At 39.8% G+C, this 21,502-nt stretch overlaps 1 protein-coding gene across 1 annotated transcript in view; it reads right to left on the bottom strand.

The window, feature by feature from the left end:
- The window catches only part of NCKAP5 (NCK associated protein 5), a 349,664-nt gene that overhangs the window by 49,369 nt on the left and 278,793 nt on the right, over positions 1 to 21,502 (bottom strand). Inside the window, exons 10-14 of the mRNA XM_062579086.1 lie at positions 15,915 to 16,019; positions 12,716 to 12,907; positions 8,403 to 12,250; positions 7,531 to 7,708; positions 3,096 to 3,174 (exon numbers count right to left, since the gene is read on the bottom strand). Of these exons, the coding sequence (XP_062435070.1) occupies positions 3,096 to 3,174; positions 7,531 to 7,708; positions 8,403 to 12,250; positions 12,716 to 12,907; positions 15,915 to 16,019 (4,402 nt within the window). The remainder of the gene's footprint in view (positions 1 to 3,095; positions 3,175 to 7,530; positions 7,709 to 8,402; positions 12,251 to 12,715; positions 12,908 to 15,914; positions 16,020 to 21,502) is intronic.

Raw genomic sequence — 21,502 nt, 5'->3', positions numbered from 1 at the left:
ACATGTTTTTGTTTAACAAACCCAGGAGCATGTCATTATTAGAAAGCGATGAACCAGAATTGTCATATATGGTACCAACTTCAAAGGCTGTTCAGTATTAAGTATCTTGTTTATCAGCTAACTCAGCAGATTTGATACCAGTTTAGGTATTTTTACACTGAAAACTACACCAACAATTGTCTTTTCTATGCACTCTTTACCACAATACATAAAATCTTCCTTGCTTAATCATAGCTTTTTAACATCTTCTACAGATTCACACTTTTAGAACAAAAACAGTAGAAGCAGCTCTTTGAAGTGCAGCTGCGAAACCATAATGAGCTTTGTTTTTCCAAAATGACTGTTATGATGATGAAGAATGCAAATGTGTATGAAATGGACATGCTGTCCCGTGAAACTTCCAGGACTTCAGGGATGCTCTTCTTCTGCAAGAGCCATCAACACTGGGAAATAGTTCCACGAAATCAACGGACCAGAAGCCTACACCAGAAATGACCTGGTCAGAGGATATAGCAACTGCCCTCCTTCATCAGCCTCAGGACTCGTCTCCCTATCACGTGTTTGACAGCAGTGAAGCAATAGCATTTGCAGAGTTATCCTTCCTCTCTTATCCCCTTCCTGCTTCTGCCAACCAGTCGCTTAGGAGCTCGTAACAACAAAAGCTGAATTTGGCTTTCACATCGCAGTGAATGCTCCTCACCAACAGACTCTTCGCAAGCTTCACAAGATCCTCCTTGTGCTTGGCTTTGACTGAAAATCCCAAGATGATGTGGGAAACATTCCAAATTAAAGTTTCTCAAAGCTGCACGGAGTTTCAGTCTTGGGAGAAAAAAAATCATTATTTTCCTGTGAAAATCTTTGTAACAGAAAAATCCCAGAACCTCTGAAAAGGAAGTTGGGATGCAAATCCGAACCAAACCTAGTATCCTAGGCTATTCACAAAGAAAAAGGCTGAGATACAGCAGCAAAAATAAAAAATGTAAGAAAAATTATACCCTGACATATAAAACACAGCGCGATACTGATTTAGGAGTATTTGGGAAGTGCACTTCCCGAATGAGAACCGTGCTTCTCATTTCCTGGACTTGTGCGTGTCCTGCTGATGTAAGCAGCAGCTGACATACTCTGCATTAGGAATCAGTGTGCTAACACTAACAAATATGTTTAGACATCTATTACTTTTATTGTGCCAATATCACCCATAGTACATAATGTACACAGCCCATAGTACATCATCAGAGAGTTTCCCGGCACAAACCAATAGACTTGCACAGCAAAATCCATGAGTTAATTCTAACAAGGCAGAACAGGGATAGCTGGGATCCTCTGTTGAGCCTTTAAGAGATGATATTGTCCGGAGAAAAGACGCTGCTTTTGTAATTTTTACCTCCTGACATAACTCAGATGACGGAGAGGTCCTTGTAAGAATATAGGAGTTTCCTAAAGGCAGCACTGTCTGGCTCCTCTGCAGTGCTGCATACCGTGGACTTACATAGATCTGAGCCACAGACCTACCAGTCACTCTATTCATATCCATGAACACTGCAAAATGGGGAATAAAAGGGTCTTTTCTTTGTGAAAAGGGATTTTAGTGCACAGGAGGGCTGGATCCATGCTGAAGGAACTCACCCAGCTAACTGAGGCATAACTGGGAACCCAAGGCATAATGGAAGTTCGACTCCGGGGAACACCAGCCACCCTGCTCCAATGCCACTGTGTCCTGCCAGAGACTCAGATTCGGTGCACGTGGGAGGACTAAATGATTAACGCCCTCAAAACCCAGCAGCACAACATATTACAGGCCCCACTGACAAAGTAATACATCAAAATATATAGTGATTAGATTTCAGCCATGAGCATCAATTACACTGAGGAACACCAAGGAAGCACTGGAGTCTTTTCAGGACAAGGCTCTGCAAATAGCTGTTTTTTCTGGTTCAGTAGCTGGATTGAAAAATTAAATGCAAACATTTCACATCAACTCAAAGCAGAAGTTTTCAGAATCTGGGGAGTAAGGGGGGGAGGTGGGGATAGGAAAATAATTCTTTCAGGCTGAGGAAAAATCACCTTAAACAGTGCTAAGTGAGTTGTTTCATTTTGTTTTGGGCAATTTTTAATAACACAAGGAAAGGCTTTTACACCGAGTACGGATCCAGTATTTCATTTTTTAATGCCCACCCAGTCACAGAATTCCCCTTTTTAAAGCACTGCACTGCATTATTGAAAGTTCTTGTTTAGTTACTGCAGTGGAGCCAAATCATGGCTGGGGGGCTACAGAGGGGAGACTTTACAAACACCTTCTGCTTACTTGCAGAGCTGCAAGGGTGACAGCCAGCATTTATCTGGTGGAATTTGGGACTGGAAGGGATATGCAAGCCATAGAACACTGCCAATATTTTCCTACCCCAAAGAGAAGTATGTTTCAGCACAATTACTCCCTTCAGCCCCGCCTGCTAGGCTGACGGACTTCTGCTTTGTGCTCCATTGCCTAGTAGGTATTTTAGCAAGTACTGAAAGTTCACCTTTGGTTAAAAACCAGTACATGCCAATCAAGAAGCAGGACTGCCCGTGCTGCCCTTCCCAAAAGCATATGGCAAGGGCAACTTTATTTATTTGCATCATTACCTTTAAGGTCTACCTCTCTTCTGAATAGCCACCTAGTTTGCTACTCATTCTGGGTTAGGTTGTCATTGCAATTATTCTACTGTTCAGAATTTTACTCTGCCATTTGGCTGCATATGGAGTTAAATCAAGGCCAGACGGCAGCATTACAGAATACCAGTATTGCTCTCGCAGAAAGCATCATGCACAACCACCCTAGAGTCAGGGAACTGTATGCAACCCACTAGCTCTGGAGACTGAGATGGTCTTTCACAGCCAGCTTCCAAAGTCCTGCTATCAAGTATCACTTTGCTCCAAGATAGGTAACAGTATGCACATATCTTCTATATAGTTGGTAAAATCTGGCTATCCCTGAACAGTGCTAAACGAATGCTAAAAGACATTATGTAAGCAAACAAATAAATGAGGATTAAACATTTTTTTTCCAAGAACTGAGACAGCAATAAAACCCAGTGAAAAATATAATTTTGTACCTATCACATGACTCTGACATGTAGTCCTGGCCATGGTGTCCTCCTCTTCTTCTTGCAGGTTTTCTGTGACTACTTTAGCCTGTACATAGTACAACAAAAGTGAAGAACATCTGAGATTCTGTTTATGTTGTTTCATCAGAACTAGAGAATATTTTTTCAGAAACAAATCAGGGTATTGTTACAGAGCTACTAGGAGTGGAAGTTTACAGCTTGTCTCATTCTACAAATGACACCTGAGGATAATAATTTTAACTTCATTAGAAGTCACAATATGCAGCAGTCAAAAAAATTCCTTGGAAGACACAGTTCCTGAAAAGTCTTCTCCTACCTTTTGTTTTTAAATAAGAAATTATACATAGGTCTCATGACCTCATATTTGTTTCTCTCCAGAAATATCATGTTCCACATTCTGTACTAAAAAAGGTGAATTTAATATGTGATGCAGGATCTCTTCAATTCAGTCTGCAATCACTTAATTTCAGTATCTCTGTTTCCACCCCTACTAAAAAGCATTTTATTAGCTAAACAGAAATTAAAACTTAATTTAAGAATGCAGTGCACACTAAGAGCCCTTATTTCAAGCGCTTTACATCTGCTTCCAGTGTTATTTTAACCCACTTAGATCTTCGTTTTTTTGGATGAATGCATATTTTTGCTTTGTTCCTTCGCATTCCTGTTTTCTAAAGCGCATATGTAAAGCGAGTATCTTCCTAACATACAGCGAAACCCCACCTCCATTATATACCCTCAGTGGCCAAAATTCAAACACAGGGACATGTTTTTGTGCCAAGTCAATACATACATATCAAAGAGGAATGAAGATACTTTCAAGGTCTGAGAGTAAGAACGCCATCCCCACGGAAACATTACTTTCAATCTCTCAGATCTTTTAAATTATTTGTTAATCACACTCAGCTGTTTTAAACCACTTACAGCAACTGGTTGATTTTGTTTATATTCAAAATAACCTTAAATACATTTTGTAATATAAAACAGAGGGATTTATCATCATTTGACTGACTCTAATATCTTTGATCATAGTAGATATTCTGCTTGTCTAGCTTACACAAGGAGTCCTGTTGACCTCTTGTGACTAGCCTCAGTAAGTCGGGAAAGATTTGCTCTCCATATTTATAAAAGGTCATTTACAATCTCTTAATCCTAGAGATTTGATTACATCTTTTTTCTTCTGAAATGAGGCTCTTCAGGCTATAGAAGATGAAGAGGAGAATATGTGATCATTTGGCATCAAATTACGGGTAAAACAATTTTTCACATTTGCAGACTGCATGGCGGTCTGTGCCTTGCTACTGATGTGACATTTCACAATATTAGGATAGATTTCCTGGTATTCTCCAAACACACAGACTGCAGACAGAGCGGGCTATACAGAACTCCTGGTGTCTTGATTTTGGTGCCACTCTTCCACCTCACAAAGTAAAAGCCCCCGGCTTTTCTAAATTACACTGGGCTGTAATAAAATCACAAAGATGAAATGAAGCAGTACAGCACAAAAATGACTGCATCTCACCTTAAGCTCCAGTCAAGGACATTAAAAAATACTGGAGAATGTGGAATATCCTTGGTGTGGGCTAACGGATTGTGTATTTCTGTTGGCTGGCCTTTAAAACAAAGTGGTTTTTGGATGAACACTAATGGGACACATATCCCTTTGAAGGTGAATGCAAAAGGCCACCACTGGTGGAACGCTGCTTTTTCCACACATTCAGTAGCAGTCAAGCAATAATGCTCTTTGCATGAACAAAATGGTGCATACGTTACAGTGTAATTGTGCTCCAAGTCTTTACCTGGTATCGCACAAGAGAAGATACCTAATTGTCAAAAATTAAACATTTAACAGAAAAACCTTCTAGAAAATTAATATTAAAAATGTTATGGCCCGGATTCAAAGAACCAGTAAATATATGATATGCAGTTTTGAAATACATTGGTTTCTACACTGACCCTTATCACTGAATGCATTTACATTGTTCACAGAAGAAAAGGAATCCTCTTAGTTCAAGGCTTTTCAGAAGATTTACACTGTTTTCTCCAAAAGCATTCATTTTGTCTTTTTATAACGAAAAAAAAGCACAATGGGCCGTGATATCACATGCTACTATTTTCAGTCACTGATACCTCCCGATCCTTTGCAATATGCTTCAAAGTAAGGAGACAAAAAAACTAACTGAAAATGATAGTAATAAGATGCATGAACTTTGAATTTGAAGACTTTCCATTGTTCTTCTTGTACAACCTTTTGGAGACAAAATCTTACATATTGTGGAATCCTGTAGTATAGCTCTTTCATATATTAGCCTTAAGAACTGTGAGTATATGCTTGTATTCTCTTCATTCTAAATGTCCGCAGCCTTTTGGCATTAGGTATTTCTTTTAGGAATTAGATGCAACAAAAATATAACATAAAACTCGCAAAGGCAATGTGTAAAATATAATTCAATCTTCAAAACCAATATAGGAAATAATCTGATTTCCAGTTTAACAAAAAAGTGAATGGTGTAGGCTAGGTAATGCCTTTTCCCTACGACTAAGTTGTCCCTAAAAGCTAAACAGAATAATTAGCATCCCCCCATTATTTATGTATATCAAGAACAATCTTTGTACTTCTCTGATAAGATGAAGTATGTTTCTGGATGATATACCTGAAGTTCTAAACAACTATTACTGTTGCAAATAGAAAGACTTTGCAACATGACAGACAGAAAGTACAGCAAATTACTGCAGCATTAGAAAATAAGTTAAAAAGAAATTCTAGGAGCAACGAGAAGAGCTTTTTGTACTTCTGTACAGCAAAGATATACCCTAAGCTGTCAGGACCATATTAAATGGGGCATAGTTAACTGAGTGGCTCTGATAAGGGGCTGTGCTTTGCTATCGGAGTTCTAGATCAGTTGGATTGAATTTCCTGCATATTGCACATTTCCAGACTTTCATTCTCTCTCCTTCCTTTCAGTGACACTACAAGGACAGCTTTAGATATGCTTATAATTTGTGGTTTTATAATGCAGGGGACATCTACATTTTCAAAGAAGAGACGATACCACAGTCAGAAGGAAGAAGTTTTCCAACATATTCACTCTGCATATGCTCCCCGTAAGTTTTGCAAAAATGACCTTGCGGATGTCTTAGTAAAGATATTGTTTGTGTGAAAGTAAGAAAAAACATTGCCTGAAGTTTCAATCGTGTATGATACTGTAACTTTAAGCACCCTAAATACCAATACTAAGCTACTAGCTTTTCAAATTCCCACTGTGAAGCCTTTTGAAAGATGTTTCACCCTTGAAACACCTCCCAAATAAATAATTACTTTGTATTTCAAATTCTCTCAAGTGAAGTTATTGCACGTGCAGTAGTTCAATGACTCACTTTTATCAGAACAACAAAGGTAACAGCCTCAACTTACTGTCCAGATATAAACTTGGCACAAGTCTTCAAATTATTTTGTGAAACTTATGATTATTGTTAATAATAATCATAACAACATGGTCAAGATCGCTATCAGGAATGAGGAAAGAATGTTGGTGAAGTTGAATCACAAAAGCTCAAGTTAAACTGTCTCTGTTCTCCTGGTGCTTTTTAAAACACCATTGGAAGGGCCGCTGCTAGACAAGAAATAGCTCACTAAATTTTAAGGTTAATAATTAAAAGCTTCACAAGGAAGGGCACCTGTTCAGTGTGACTTTAGGTTACAGTCGTCACAGTCTGAGTCTCCGGGTGCACATTTTTCAAAAAGCACAAACGTTAACTACCCACATAACCCTTCAAGAACCAGAATCCAGCAGCTAACCGAAAAAAAACTATCTTTCTTCTGAATTGCAACATTCCTACTTGCTAGGTAAATTAAAGTATCAGTTATAGTTAGTACCATATTGAAGCTTAAAGCTAACTACAAGGCATTAACAGGGAGATTTTCCAGGGTACAGAGAGAGTCAGGGACCAATATATACTTTTGCCTTTGAAAGCTTCCCTCTTTTGTGACAAATACCCCCAAATGTGGCCAGATACTTTGCCTTTTCCTCACTACCACTGCATTTCTTAGGTTTAATGATTTCAGTAATGTTCAGAGGAATGCTCAACAGTGGCATGCAATTTTCAGAGAAAGGAGAAAAAAGGGAAAAACAGAGAACGGTCCTATTATTTCACTGTACCGCAGTATGATTATGGCATCATTGTGCATATATTTCCCCCGAAATTGAACTGCCAGCAGAAGCAGTAGGATCTTCACGACTAGCTGTATAATCTGGCCTACCGTGGAGCTGCCAACTTCTGTATTAATTCATCGTTCTCCAGCTACACACAATCTTTTCTATCATATATAAACAGTTATTATCCTGTTTGCCTGTACTGGCAATAAAGAACACATCCAGAAGTTAAAAAGAAGGTAATACTGTTTTTCAGGTACTAAAGCACTTACCAGGGTCTGATTCTGCATTTCCATATCAGCTTTTGTTTTGCTGTTTTTCTTGTGGTTTCCTTGAGAGCTGACGGAATTGTTGTGAAGAGAGGAGCCCTGGGAGCTGCCCTTCGACACACTCCTGTAGGAAACATTATTTGATCCACTTTCTGTCTGCTGAGCTGCTTTCTTATCAACTCTGCAGGTAGAGAGTGATTCCTCTGATAAATTACATTGCCCTTCTTCAATCACTCCACTTTCCCATTCCTTTAATGTTTAAAGTAACCTCTCTGTATCTTTCTGTCTCTAGACCTTTGAGTGATAAATGTTTCTAACTAGCCTTGATCAAATCTGTCACTGGCAATTTCAGGCAGTATATCAATTTACTCTCTCACATGTAATGATTTATTTTATATTTGGGATTGCCGTGGGGCAAACATGAAAACGCTGTACAGTAATTGTTAAGTTTTTGTGTGACCTGAGGTTTTGGTAGCTCTAAATGTAATTAATTCTGACTAGTTATCAAATACATGTTTGCTGGCTATAATAAATGAAAATGGAATACATTAAAACATGTACCTAATTATCCACTATTTTTTTCACACCATCTGCCTAGACTCTTGATTTCTGAAATCATTTGAATTTCTATCAACTTGGATGTAACTTGCCACTCTTTAATTTCAAAGACCATTGGTTTGGCTAACAAAGTAACATGAACAAAGCTATCAACTCATTCTTAACATTCAGGACTTCTTTAAAGTCCTGACAATACCAAATGTTTTCTGCCAGGCAGTCTCAGTCTAAAAGCAACAGACACTGAACCCAGTGTCTGAGGATGCCAGCAAAGCTACCATGTGCAATGCCACCTGCCAAATTGTCTCCCAGAGTTTTACCTGTTCAAAAGCTCTTTCATAAAACTGTCTTTTGGGGAGTACGCAGCTATGGTGGAACCGTTGGCTTGTTCACACCCAAGCTCGCCAGGAATGTCTTGTGAAGCTTTCATATTTCTACTCTTCAAAACATCATCTAAACTGTCACTGTTGTCTGCTTTCCTGTTAACTTCATTTTCCATTTCACAGTGTTGTTCAGTTTTCTTTTTTTCTTTTTTTTTCTCTAATCTTGCCTGCTTAATTCCAAACCCAGAGACTTTTGCTTCTTTTTTCTCGATCTTTGTTTTAGGAACGTCAGTCTTCCTGCTACTCAGTGCTGGCAGTTTACTCTTCCGAAAGCCAAACCAGCTTGCTAGAGAGGGCCCAGTCTTTTGCTTAGTCTCTGCAGTGGGAGATTTGCTTTGTCCCTGACCCCTCTGCACATTTTCTTGGATGCATAACATGACTTTCTCTTCTATTGTAGGTTGTAGAGCAGGTGAACTCAAAACACCGGTAACCTTCTCAGAGGCTTCTGCTAACTGTAAAGACATTTGCTGTCTTTGTAACTTCATTGCTTCAAGTTTCTGAGGACACTGTATCACATCCATATTCCGAAAGGATGAAATTTGCTCAGAAGAAACAGCAGCTGATGCCTCAAATTCCAGTTCTGCTTGGAGAACACTTTTTTTATTCAGAGGTTTGTGTTTAAAATTTTCACTGCTTTTCTCACCCAGGACAGATAGACTATGTGCATCTTTCTGAGCAAGTGGTTTGTTTCCATCGCATTTTGAAACGCTGTGAAACAAGTCTAGTCTTGTAGGTGATCTGAACGGCAGTTTGCTTGGGCTTCCATGCTGGCTGCTGCAATTACTTGTATTTCCCAGAGAACTTTGCCTGGAATGAGAATTTTCTGTGGCTTTAGGAACAGCTGAAGGAGTCTCAGACGTTGTCGCAGAGCTGGGAACAGCCCTGATTTGAAGTCCTTCCATGGCTGAGTTCTGCCTTGTTAGAGAATTTCCTCTGTCGGAGGTGTTTGTAATAATCTGAGTCCGTACTTTCCCAGGGCCTTCCGCCACGAGGGCAGATGGCTTTTCCCCTGTGTGAATGCTAAAACTCTGGCTACGTGCTTTCGCTCCATTCATGCCCAGAGCCGGTTTCAAGTGCGACTTGTTGCCAGAAGAAACAGATCTCTTAACTGATTTGTTTTCTAATCCATCTACTTTGTCAGCCATCAAGTTGAAGTTCTCACATGAATGAGGTGATGCTGAATCCATACCAAGTCCTGCAGTACAATTATCTTTTATTTCAATTTCAGACTTAGAGTCTTTTAATTCAGTGTCCGCTGCGCCTCCAGTGCTTATATATCTAGATTCATCCTGCTTGTACTTACTTGGACTCACATTGCTTTTGGAAGCTGCATTCATACTGTCTTTTTCCTGCTTCCCTGGTACGGTAGAGCTCTTCCGGAGAAGTTGGGGCGATTTGACAAATAATTTCAGTCCTGCAGGGCGACGAGTTTTCATCCCTTTTTCATTAGAGTTTTGGGCAGAATTTGCAGCATCATTACCATGAAACTGTGTTGACAACGGGGAATTGTTTACCTGAGATAGCAAAGGCTCGCTTGTGCTCGCTGTGTGACGCTGGGAGGATGCAAGCAGAATGTTTGGCATCTTTTGTAGCTGATCTATCCCACTGTCACTGGAAGTATCTTTCTTGCTAGAATATGCGCCTGGTGAAGAAGTTGTTTCCAATGATGAACAATCTAGAGAAAAAGACCTGACTGTTTGAAAATCTGCGTTGGAAAAATCACGACTCCTGTAGAGAGCCAGCTGATTAGGGGTTTTGGGGCAAACTTGCTTTGCAGGAACTTTGGAAAGTCCTTGGCACGTGCTATGGGGTTGCTGAGATACGCATTTATTTCGCATACTTGCTTCTGCATTTTCCTGACGGTAAGATAATTCAATTTTGGCCCCAGAAGATACATTTTTTGCTTGCATTTCATGACTAGATTGATTATGAAAGCCAGAGTTCACAGTCCCTTTTAACGGTGATGATTTAAGTAAATTTTTTGCTGTTTCGCTGGAACTAGCTACTCCTAACTTTACAGATACAGGTGGTGAATGAGCATAATTAGGCCTAACTAGCAGTGAAGTTGACCTGCCTGGAGGAAGGGGTGGTGATGGTGATCGGGCATCTGCAGTTGCTGCATTGCAATGAGTATCTCTGGTGGGAGGTTCTCCATAGTCACTGGACTCTATAAGGTGCTGAGGCAACAGTGGTGATCCTGGACTCTTTGGATTTTTCATCCCATCACTTCTTCCTGGAAGCTTTGGGCCAGGCAGAGGGTGGGCAGAGGGCTTTGGGAGCTGAAAGGTGACTTTTGAGTCAAAATTGCGAGGTGGACTTTGTGCTTTTTTGAATCTGGAAAGCTTTACAGGTGGCAGAGCAGGTGATTTTTCAAGGGTTGCAGGGCCCACTGATGTAGTTACAGGCGTCTCCTCACTCTCAGTCACTGCATTTTTTGGGGGAGAAAATTTCCCTCTGCTGGGTATTTTAGTCAGGTTTGGATTTTGACTGATTCCTGCAGGCACAGGGGAGCTGGGGCTGGCCTTGTATGATATATCATACACTGGCTTCACTAGCTTTTGTCGTTGACCATTTTGTAATATCGCTTTCCCACAGCGTGAAGATTCACTGCAGGTCATGGGGACAACTGTGTTTTTATTCTCTACATTTTCTTCAGGAGACCTTTTCTTCGTTTCATCTTCAGGTCTTTCTAAAGCAGGGTACTTTCTAACATTGGTTCCTGTCTGCAAATTAGCTATTCCCTGAGGTATGAGTTCAGTATATTCTGCACTGGACCTAGTTTGTGGCTGGTCGATTGAAATTTCATTTCTTGTTACAGTGACAACTCCAGTTTGATGTGAGCTGAATTCAATAGGCTCACCATCCTCAGCATCAAATATTACAGTAATGCACTCTTCAGAAGAGGTCTTCTTTATAACTTTTTGCTGTTTAACAAAATTACACGTCTTTGGCCTAATATCTGAGTGAGCAGAGAGCTGTTTGTCCTCTCCGTCAGTATAAACAAACTGAGAACTCTCCGTCAGTACAACCACATCAGCGTCCTTTGTGTACTTCTCAGGAAAAGGAGCTGCTAACAAATCTGATGGACTTTTCTCATCACTGCTTTCTATGTGTAATTCATCCAAAACTTCATTGTCATCAGTATCTGAAAGCTGAAAATTAAGGTCCTTCCAGCCTATGTTAGCAAGGCTTTGATCTAACTGTAACTCAGGCAACTCTGCTTTACTGCACGATTTTACTTGTGCCTGAAATCCACTGACAAAACTTGTCAATTTTTCAGGTCTTTCTTTTGAATTAAAATATGCGCTTCTTTCAGGCAAAGGCTTCCTGTCAGGGTCCCAATCAAACAGACTGTCAGAAACACTGTGAGTTAATTTGTTACAACAGATCTTGCAGTCCTTGCTTGGTACTTCCTGCAGCAGCAGCAAAGATGAAGCACTGTCGTCTATGTCATCATGTGAATCTGAATCATAAGAGAAAGTTTTGCTATGTTCAATGCAAATATTTCCTATTTCCATTGGCTGACAATGAGTCTGTTCTTTATGGCTGCCACATTTAACTCCAGGGGAATATATTCCTTCATTGGAGTTCATGCAATCTTTGTAACCCCATTTTGATATTACTGAAGGTGACTCAAGTAATATTTTTTGTTTCTGTAATTTCTTCAGCCCTTGTAAGATATGGTTTTCCTTGATACGAGTTGGAGGTAGATCATCTGCAGGACTTGAGAGGTTGCTCGGTAGTGAAGAACCAATACTTATTCTTTTATCCCAGGTTACGGATGACTGTTAAGACAAAATAAAACTCATGTATTACTCAGAAGTGCTAGTAAACATTTTAGTAAAGAGATTTAGGAATTGCATAGGGCATTATGTTTCATCCATTAGCAATGTTCTTCCTTAACAAAGGATTTCATAGTGCTGTGAAGGATGCAGTGCACCTAAAACCTCCAAGAACAATATGAATGGAGGGATTAGGAGAAGAACAACTTAGACTGAGAAAGACAGAAGAAATATCAGAATGAGGAAACTGTGAGCAAATGGGAGTGACAAAGGAATTGTAAAAAAATAAAATAAAGGGGAAACAGTGAGAGGGAAGAAGACACAGAAAGAGAACTCACTGGATGTAGTGACAACTGTTTTAAATATATAGGAGAAAAGAAAAAAAGCTTTCAAAAACAGTCAGCCATTCAATTAATTTTGTGTCAGATTAATTTAAGATAATAAATGAAGCAAATTAATTTGATTTACCCTTTTGCTGCATGTTTTCCCATCATTCCAAGTGTAGGAGGAACCACTGGAATATTCACTGCAAGCACTTGAGAGGGAGAGTTCACTACTACTGCAGCTGCTCCGGGGATACAGGCGGCTCGGACCTGTCATATTTAATTGACTCTGGCATTTCAAGACAGGTATGCTGGATTTCACATTCTGCTGGCATTCCTAAAACACAAGAAGAAACAGAAATAGCTCGTGGCTGGAAAAAGATGATTTTTCTTCCCCCTGATTAAGCAAGACAAAAACCAGCAAGTAAGCTACTTGCACCTTCATATTATGCTATTAGCATCAGGGGACATTAATACAGATAATTAAAATAAAAATTGCTGAGTTATTCATCTGTTTTGGATTAATCCATAATGCTCCATGTTTCTTTCTTTATTCTTAAACCAGTATTCTGCTTTTGCTAAAGACTATTTTGAGTCTATTTGAATTATACTTCGTACGTAAGCAGCGTGCTCCAGTAAGATACAGAAAACAAAGTTATAAGAGTACAAGTACATCTTGACAACTGCATTATAGCCCTACAATGAAACAGATGAGGCTCTACGCACTGCACAAAGTAAATTAATTTAGTGTCCCAACCAGAATGTCCACTGAGAATGGAATCTCTCCGTTACAGTCTAATTTTGGTTTCCTATCTAGTTCAAAGCTTTGTCTAAGAAACTCTCTGACGTAGGACAATCCATCTTGGTGTCACTCCCCGACAGCTGAAGCCTCTTGCTTATGCAATTTATTGACACTTTATGGCTGCCTTTAGTACTTGTGTAGTTATCGCCCCTCTCCAAATGCAATTTCAGCTGACTGTGACTAAGTGCCAGCTTTGAGGAAGAGAGTAATGAAGAGCAGATAGCACTTTAGGTAAAATATTAAAGCTCTGTAGGAGCATCTAGGATGGCTTTAATTTGTTTTCAAACTGATACTCTTGTGCCTAACAATGTTAGAGTTTTTTTAATGTTAAGTGCCTGCACTCTTCTGTTGTTATGCTATTCTCTAGTTTCCTTACAGAATCAGACATCTTTTTAATTACCAGGAACGCCAGATAGAATGACATGACTGCATTTTTATAAAACTTTGTTTTGAATTTCATTAAGGCAGAAAATTTTGCAACCCCAAAGAATATTTGTGGATTTTTTTTTGTTTTGGTTTGTATGTGTTACAGCCTAAATTAGTTTTGCTTAGATTAAAATTTTACCTTTATATTCAGGAAGACGCAAAGAAATCTAGAGTCACAGAATCCACAAAACAATTACCAGAACTGTATATGCAGCAGACACACAGCCTCTTCACGCATATGCTGGGGAAAAATTATGTAGTTTGTAGGCACTTCTTATTTGTTAAAGTGTATGTTGGACTTTTGCGAATTTCTTCCATTTTCTCACCCACCTCTTCCCATTTATTAGCATGAGGACTGAACCTTTTTTTTAGTTAAATGGCAGGGAGCAGAATTATTCCTGCTGGGGAGTTCATCAGTACAGCTGTTCATTGCTCAGCTGACATAATAATGTTCTGGTTTTGACAAACGTAACCACAGGGCAAACCATTTTTCTCTGTCATGGGCAAAACCTATGAATGGGAACATCATTTAGAGGTAGCAAGAGCAAGTTTCACCTCTGGGAGTTATCGGTACACGTCTTCCCAGGAAGTCAAACCCACGTAGGAGCAATAGCCGTTAAATCCTCCGTATCTGGGAGGAATACCTGCACCTGCACCAGAGGCAGGATGATGCCTCTGCTTCAGGCTCACAGACGGACTTTCTCGCTCTGTTGATACAAATCACTGTACTGCTGGCATCCCGGCTCCTATGGGAGACCTTACACTAGGCTATGTCCCAGACATCACAGCGTTTAAGGGAAGAATGCCTGTAAAAACCCTCTCCTGTAAGAATCTCCTGTAAGAAAAGAGGGGAACAGAGCGTACTCGCGTAAAGCCCTGCCTTCCCTTCCCATCACCTTCAGCTAGTCCATGGGCCTGTCCACCCCCTCGCTCGCATCCCTCCCTTTGCACCAAAAAGAAAGAGAAAGGCATTTGCTCCTGGGGTTTCAGCAGAGGGGAGAACAGGTATCTAGGGAAATCAAAAGAGCAGGATATTACAGTAATCATTTTTACTTAAGCAGATGAGAAAATCTGTTAAAAAGTCCTGTAATTAGAGACTCTGAGGTAGGATATCTACCCACCTTCTAGACTGCATTAAGATCATTAGAAAGGGACTGGAATTTTCTTCTGCAATTTGACTTTATTCTCTGAGAAAGAACTTTAAATAATATGTTTATGAGGCATCAATTAAACATATTTAACTGGCATACGGGTTAATTACCTAACATTATGAAATTTGCATTTTTTGTAATCATGACTTTTTTAAATCATTACCTTTAATGAAATCAGCGTGCAAAAGCTTGACTACAATGTTGCAATTTAAACGCATTATAGTTACTACAGAGAATTGAAAGAATCAAACAATTATAGAGACAAAACTATATACTCAGAACCTGAAGGCTAAATTACATATTATGCAAAGGGTAGTTAACATCTTTGTGAACCTTTGAAACAATGCCTTTTCATTAAAATATGTACGACAAAGCAGATTACATTTCTGTTGACACTACTGTACTCCAAGATCAAAGGCAAAGACAGGTTCAACATTCTGTTCTTGTTCTCTTTATTTCCCTCTATCTTTATGTGACTTTTGTTTTTTAAGCTACTTTTCTCTTTGACAATGAAACATGAAAGCCACACTGGCTAAAGTTTTGCCAAATAAGCACAAAGCTAACGCCATCTGAAAAAAAAATGCAGAGCCCATGAATTTTTAAAAGTTCATACATAATATATCATAAAAGTAGGATGAATAATACGGTGCATGGGCTTTAATAAAAAGCTCCTTGACCATTTCTCAGAGATTCTGAGATGTAATCAATACCCAAAAAGGAATCTTGGGGACACTGCTAAGATTTATGCTTTTTTGCACAGAGTGACACTATCTGCTTACTATATCAACCGAGGACACAATATTGAGTTTCGGAGAACAGAAGGAAGAAGAAGTATTGTTATATCTGCCTCAGCACTGTTTCGATTCCAAGATCAGCTTTATGGCTGGCTCACCCATGACATCACGCTTCAGCGGAAAAAAGGGAAGGTTCCCGATGAGGGGGACAAGGACAGCACAAAAACTCACATGAATCTGAGCATCAGCAGTTCGAGATTGCACCAAGCTTCTGTTTCTCTCTACTTCTGAAAGCAAATCCCCAGATGAGAGATCTAAGATGCGTGAATGGAGTTTCTGGGGGGGTAGAAGGGAATGACCAAAGCATAAACGTTTGTCAAATATGCAACAGATCAGCATTTTTAAAATTCCAAACTCTGTGGTTAAATTCCAAGAGAAATGAAGACCTGGGGTAAACGAGGATTTGTTCTAATTTGAAAGGTTGCTGTTCATGCTTACTTTGTCCAGGACTTCCTCTATGAAGAACCGATTCTTCAGCTAAAACAAACTACGTTTTCTCTCAGTCACTGTTTTGCAACTTATCACTATTCCACATGCAACAATGACAAATGAACATGAATCCCACCATTATCCCTAGTGCTTGACAGGTTTCAGGAAAAAAAGCAAAAAAAAATGAACTAGAAAATTAACATTTATAAATCAATCAACCTGTTAATGTCGTTTTATTTAGGCGCTGTTACATCTTGAGTGAATGATTGTAAAAGTGACCCTATTTTTAAACAGAATTGATCTGGTGAAGGCCTCTCTTGCACACATTTTAACTCAAAGTCATTAATGTCATCTGTTAGGAACAATTAATGTGAATAGAAAATAATTGCATCAGGGAACTAGGGACTTAGAGGATTTTGCGCATTAATATTCACACGTTGTTCGATTACATACTCAGTACTTTATTTCACTTTTGCTTGGGAGGATGGCTAAACCGGTGCCATTTCCCTCATATTCACCTGTATACTAATTACCAGGGCTTTCAGTGTGCATTAAGCCTGAGTTGGTTTAATTGCAGTTTCAATAAAATCCATGATTTATGTAAACGCCTTGGCTGATGACTTCAAAAGAAGAAATATCTGCCATCTTGTCAGTCATGGGACCAACGTACATGCTACAGATGTTATAGATCTGACTCATAGCCCACTGAAATCAATGAAAAAGCACATCAAAAAAGAAAAAGGGACGTCTATTCCAGACAATTTAGTCATTTTTTTGTAACCATTATTTTTTAATTTGAGAGTAATTTCTCAGGAGTTGCAAATTCATCTAGGTTTCACACAGCGATTCTTTAGCAGGTACTATCTTGTTGCAGGCAGATTATGGGAAATAGTTCCCAATATGATCAACATTTGATATAATCACATTTTGTCCAGCAAGTTACTGAATAGATTAAAATCCTACAGGCACTCAGGATCCAATGCGCTTTTCATTAGAAATATTAACCACATCCAGGGTATGTGTTTTTTAACATCAGTGATGTCTATCCCCTAGCTACTCAGTGTGCACCTCTAAGATGTTATTATTAGAGTTGCTGTTAGATGTTTGCTCAAGATTTGCTCCGGGTAAAAAGCCTTCCCAAGCTCACAGGTTTACTGACTTAGTACATGTGTTTTTCTTGACTATAATCTCAACTGTGTAGTTGAGCCACCAGAAAATTCCACTTTTTTTCAGAAACAGGAGTCACTGATGTTATGAACAGGTGTTGCACTTGCCCTCTGCAGAGGAATTACTTTCCCCAGTGAAAGCAATCACCCGATTTCTGCTTTCACAGATGTTTTAGTGCAAATTCCTACGACTGGATCCATGCATTAGAGTTGCTGATTGGGCACATCTGAGCTGGATGAATACTTGAGCATCTATTTTCTCCTAAAAGTATTCTAGAAATATTGCTATAGGAGTTTCCCACTTGTAAAGCTTTCTTCACATCTTTTCAAGCAAAATATTTTAACTATTTCATTACTTAACCAGAAGCATACCTGCATCTCAACAAGGAGAAAAAAATACCTATATCCTTATAATGCCATCCATTAATGCAACCGTGTGCTGCTGTTATTATCCAGATCAGACCTAAGACCCGAGACCAGCCCGCTTGGATTTAACGCTTTAGAATCAGCACCAAATAGAAACAAATTCCCCCCAAAAATTCACCAATGAGAAAACACCCCCCGGCAGCGCACACTGACGAAGCCCCTGAGGACGGGGCTCCTTCCACAACAGCTCGCTGAAGGGAAGGGAAAGGCTGTGCCACCCCCCGGGCACGCTACACTCAAACGATCTCGCCTTGCATTAGACTCTGTGGCTCTATAAATCTGTAATAATAAAGGTGACTCGGAAGGCTAAAATAATTAACCAAGGAGGAAAGTGTCTTCTCAAGATGTATAATGTGATTATACTTCTGTATCAAACAAAAGCTCCTCGCGCTGGAAATACTTCCCCTATACGTGCAAATAAACTGGAAGAGACGCAGTGCCAGCGCAACGCCTCGCTTTAACAAACTGCAGAGCCGAGCCTGAGTTGGATCATTAATTAAATACCGTCACACAGCGCTGAAACTACTCACCCAATTACAAAAGAAAAAGGAGAAGAAAATTGTTTCTCTTTATTTTTTCTTCCTTCTCTATTTGCTAGTTCAAAAATAGGGAAAAACGTACTATCCCTTAAGAATTTCATTAATGATCCGTTTGCAATGAAGCAACAGATTGTGCGAATTACGTATCTCGGTTTCTTCTCAGCTAAGCCAAGTGTACTGCATGCTTTACGCATTACGGTTATTTTCAGATGACACAGTCTAGCTCAAGGAGTTCCTGCTGCCTCGCAAAAACCGCTGCCCAGGCTGCGTCGCAGGGCAGCACGAGGCCGACCACGACGCAGAGCGGCTTCCGCGGAGCAGCTCAGTTTAGACGAACGCTCACGTACGGGGCGAGAGCGCTACGGCCGCGGAGCCGCGCGTCAGGCGCGCCAGGCCCCGCGCGCTGAAACGGCGCCAGAGCTCTCTCCTGCTTTGTTTGCTTCTAGCAGAGATGGAGCAACGTGCTTCAAAGTCCGGATTAGCTCCTGTAAGCCCCGGAAAAAATAAAAACAAAGGAATTGATCATTTAGGTGGAAACCCATTATACCGAGCGCAACAGGAAATACAATTATCTGGCAGGCGGACGACCGATCCGTCACGCAGCGAGCCGTGTTCCTCCCCGCCGGCAGCCTCTCCGCTGAGGTTTTCATCGAGGGCGACGCACGAGGCAGCGCTGCAGGGAGACTCCCCGAACGCGCATGCATCTCGGCTGTGTCCGTACGGAATATCCAGCAGTTCCCTTCATTTTTTTTTTTTCCTCATGGCCTGCAGCATTGCCAGGACAGTTTTCAATGAATGATGCCAAACTGTATGTGACTCTTCGATGTTGGATGAGTTAATTGCTATTAAATCAACTGGCTTTGCTTTTCTCACAGGAGCCAAAGCCCATCATTCACGGGCAAGAAACTGCGGAGACATTTTCGGGGAGGACTTTTTCCTCCTCGGCGCTCTGCACCGGAGCCGTAAACATTTGCAGTCTTTACGCTCCACATTTTTAATAATCTTCTGCCCAAAGCAGATTCCTCTCAAAAGCACGGGCAGCAACCCCACCGTTCCCATTCCATCCCCAGCGTACTAAATTCAGTAACTCTAGCAAAAACATGCAAAAAAATGCAACCCCCCCCCCCCCCGAGATGAGTGCTAATATGGTGGTCCCTTTATAGGTGTGACAGGCTCATAAAAGAAGAGGGCTGCTTCTAGGTGATTCGGTTTATGTCTCGCCTGTCTCGCTATTCCTCACTCCCTTGTTCATCTTTAACTTACACCCATCAGATGCTGAGCGCAGCTATAGAAAAATGACAGCTAGGATGAGTTTTAGCTTCCTTGCAGAAATAACACTCTGCCACATTCCCTTTATACCAGAGAAGATAGTAGAACGAAAAAAAAATATGCTTAGGTATGCAGTTTATCTAATATTAGTTCACGCAGAAATATCATCTGCTACAAAACTGAATCCTACTTTTTTTTTAGCCCCTAGATACATTGGAGAGGGATGCAGAAGAGAGAACATCTTCTGCCTGTTCTATCAGACATCAGCTGAATTCATATCGCTCACTAATGAAAGTATTAAGTGTGAACTTTTCATGCACCAAGTCCTCTGAAATAAAGAGGAAAGTTAAGTGCAAGGAAAAGCTAAAAACAATAATAAAATGGAGTTCAACCTCAGAATGTACAAACAGATTTTACATTTAGACAAATTAGAGTTTGTAATATATATGCATTTGCCACATGGTAAATCTGCTTTCTAAAGAGAGCAAAACAAGTGCTTGTCAATAAAAAATAGATAAATATGAAACAAAAGTATAATGAAATATAGGAAATGTAATTGCATACCTTGCATATACAACAATTACAACAATGTCTAGTGTTTTATTACATATAACTGATGTAAAGAAAATATAATACTTATTTTAGCTCTTGGAAATCATATATTTAACAGAATTTCAGAATTATGTCCTGCTTTCCCGCTATTCCCTTCAGATAAAGAGAACTTCACGGCCATCACAACACACTATTTAACTTTGCAGTAAAAACAAAATTATTTTTTCCATTTTCACAGTTTATAATGGCAATAGCAATTTGCATACTGAGTACTTTCCACTAGTTAACTAGCTCAGTTAGCAATTTTCCTTCATCTTTCCAGCAGTTTACTGAATGTGAAGAAAGACAGTTTCCCAATAGAGTTATTGTGAAAGGCATATGCCTTCTCAAATTCATTTTTATACCTATACACTTTAGGCTAATTTTGAGGACATTTCATGATGGAAGTACCTGTGTTCTTTTCCTCCTAATTCTATAATAATCCACTTTGCAACCATTATTTATTCTATCAGTGTAAAGTTTCCTTAGACTTTTGCTACAACGTTTCAGGGATGCTTCTAAATGAGGTAAGGTCCTCTATGCACAGTAATAAAACTCTCAAGTTCTTCATGTATTTCTGCCCAGAAGTAGATAGTTAAATAATGTGATTTTTTGCACCAGTTCTGGAAATAAAATGTGACTTTATATTATAGGCTACACAGAAATGTCCGTAAGGGTGCATGTCTCCCTAGATTCTCACTAGTGTGTGAAAAAGAGAGCAAGAATTAGATGATGAAGAAATAAGAGAACAACTGTTATTCCTAGAAACAGAAAAAAATCGCTCAGCGTTTTAAGTGGAAGACACGCTGGGATCAGATATGAATTTTTCTCACTGTTAGCATAAGGGTGGCATTCGCTGGGAGCAAGGCAACAGCTTCGCATTCCACACTTTTGGATTCAGGTTTTTTGGTTATAATTTTGTTACATGTTTACGAGTAAAGCAAACAGCTTTGACTACATAAGGTTATTTTGCAACAAATATTCAGACTCATATTTTCCCCTGTACATTTAGCAAAAGGGACCAATCAATCTGTATCTGCAAATCCCCTTAAACACCAACATTTTGCATCAATGAGCAGCCAAGGGAAAAGGAAAGGTATTAGAGGAATAGGGGAGCAACTAGAGGGTCACCATAGCTCCACTGCGGCCCCGGTCCACGGTTGCAGAGCATCCCCTGGAGAGAGGGGATAACTCTCTGTGTGTGGGTGAGGGGAGTCAGTCACATGAGACATCTGGGACAACAGGCAAGAAGCACTCAACTTGACCACGCTGAGTTTAAGCATTGAATTAGGGCTAAAATTGATATAGGAAACTAACAGCCTTTGACTGTTTAAATTAC

Source organism: Rhea pennata, chromosome 6 (assembly GCF_028389875.1).
Source record: "Rhea pennata isolate bPtePen1 chromosome 6, bPtePen1.pri, whole genome shotgun sequence".
Taxonomy (NCBI): Eukaryota; Metazoa; Chordata; class Aves; order Rheiformes; family Rheidae; genus Rhea; species Rhea pennata.
The sequence above is the reverse complement of the archived record's forward strand: the minus strand, read 5'-3'. Positions and strand labels throughout refer to the sequence as shown.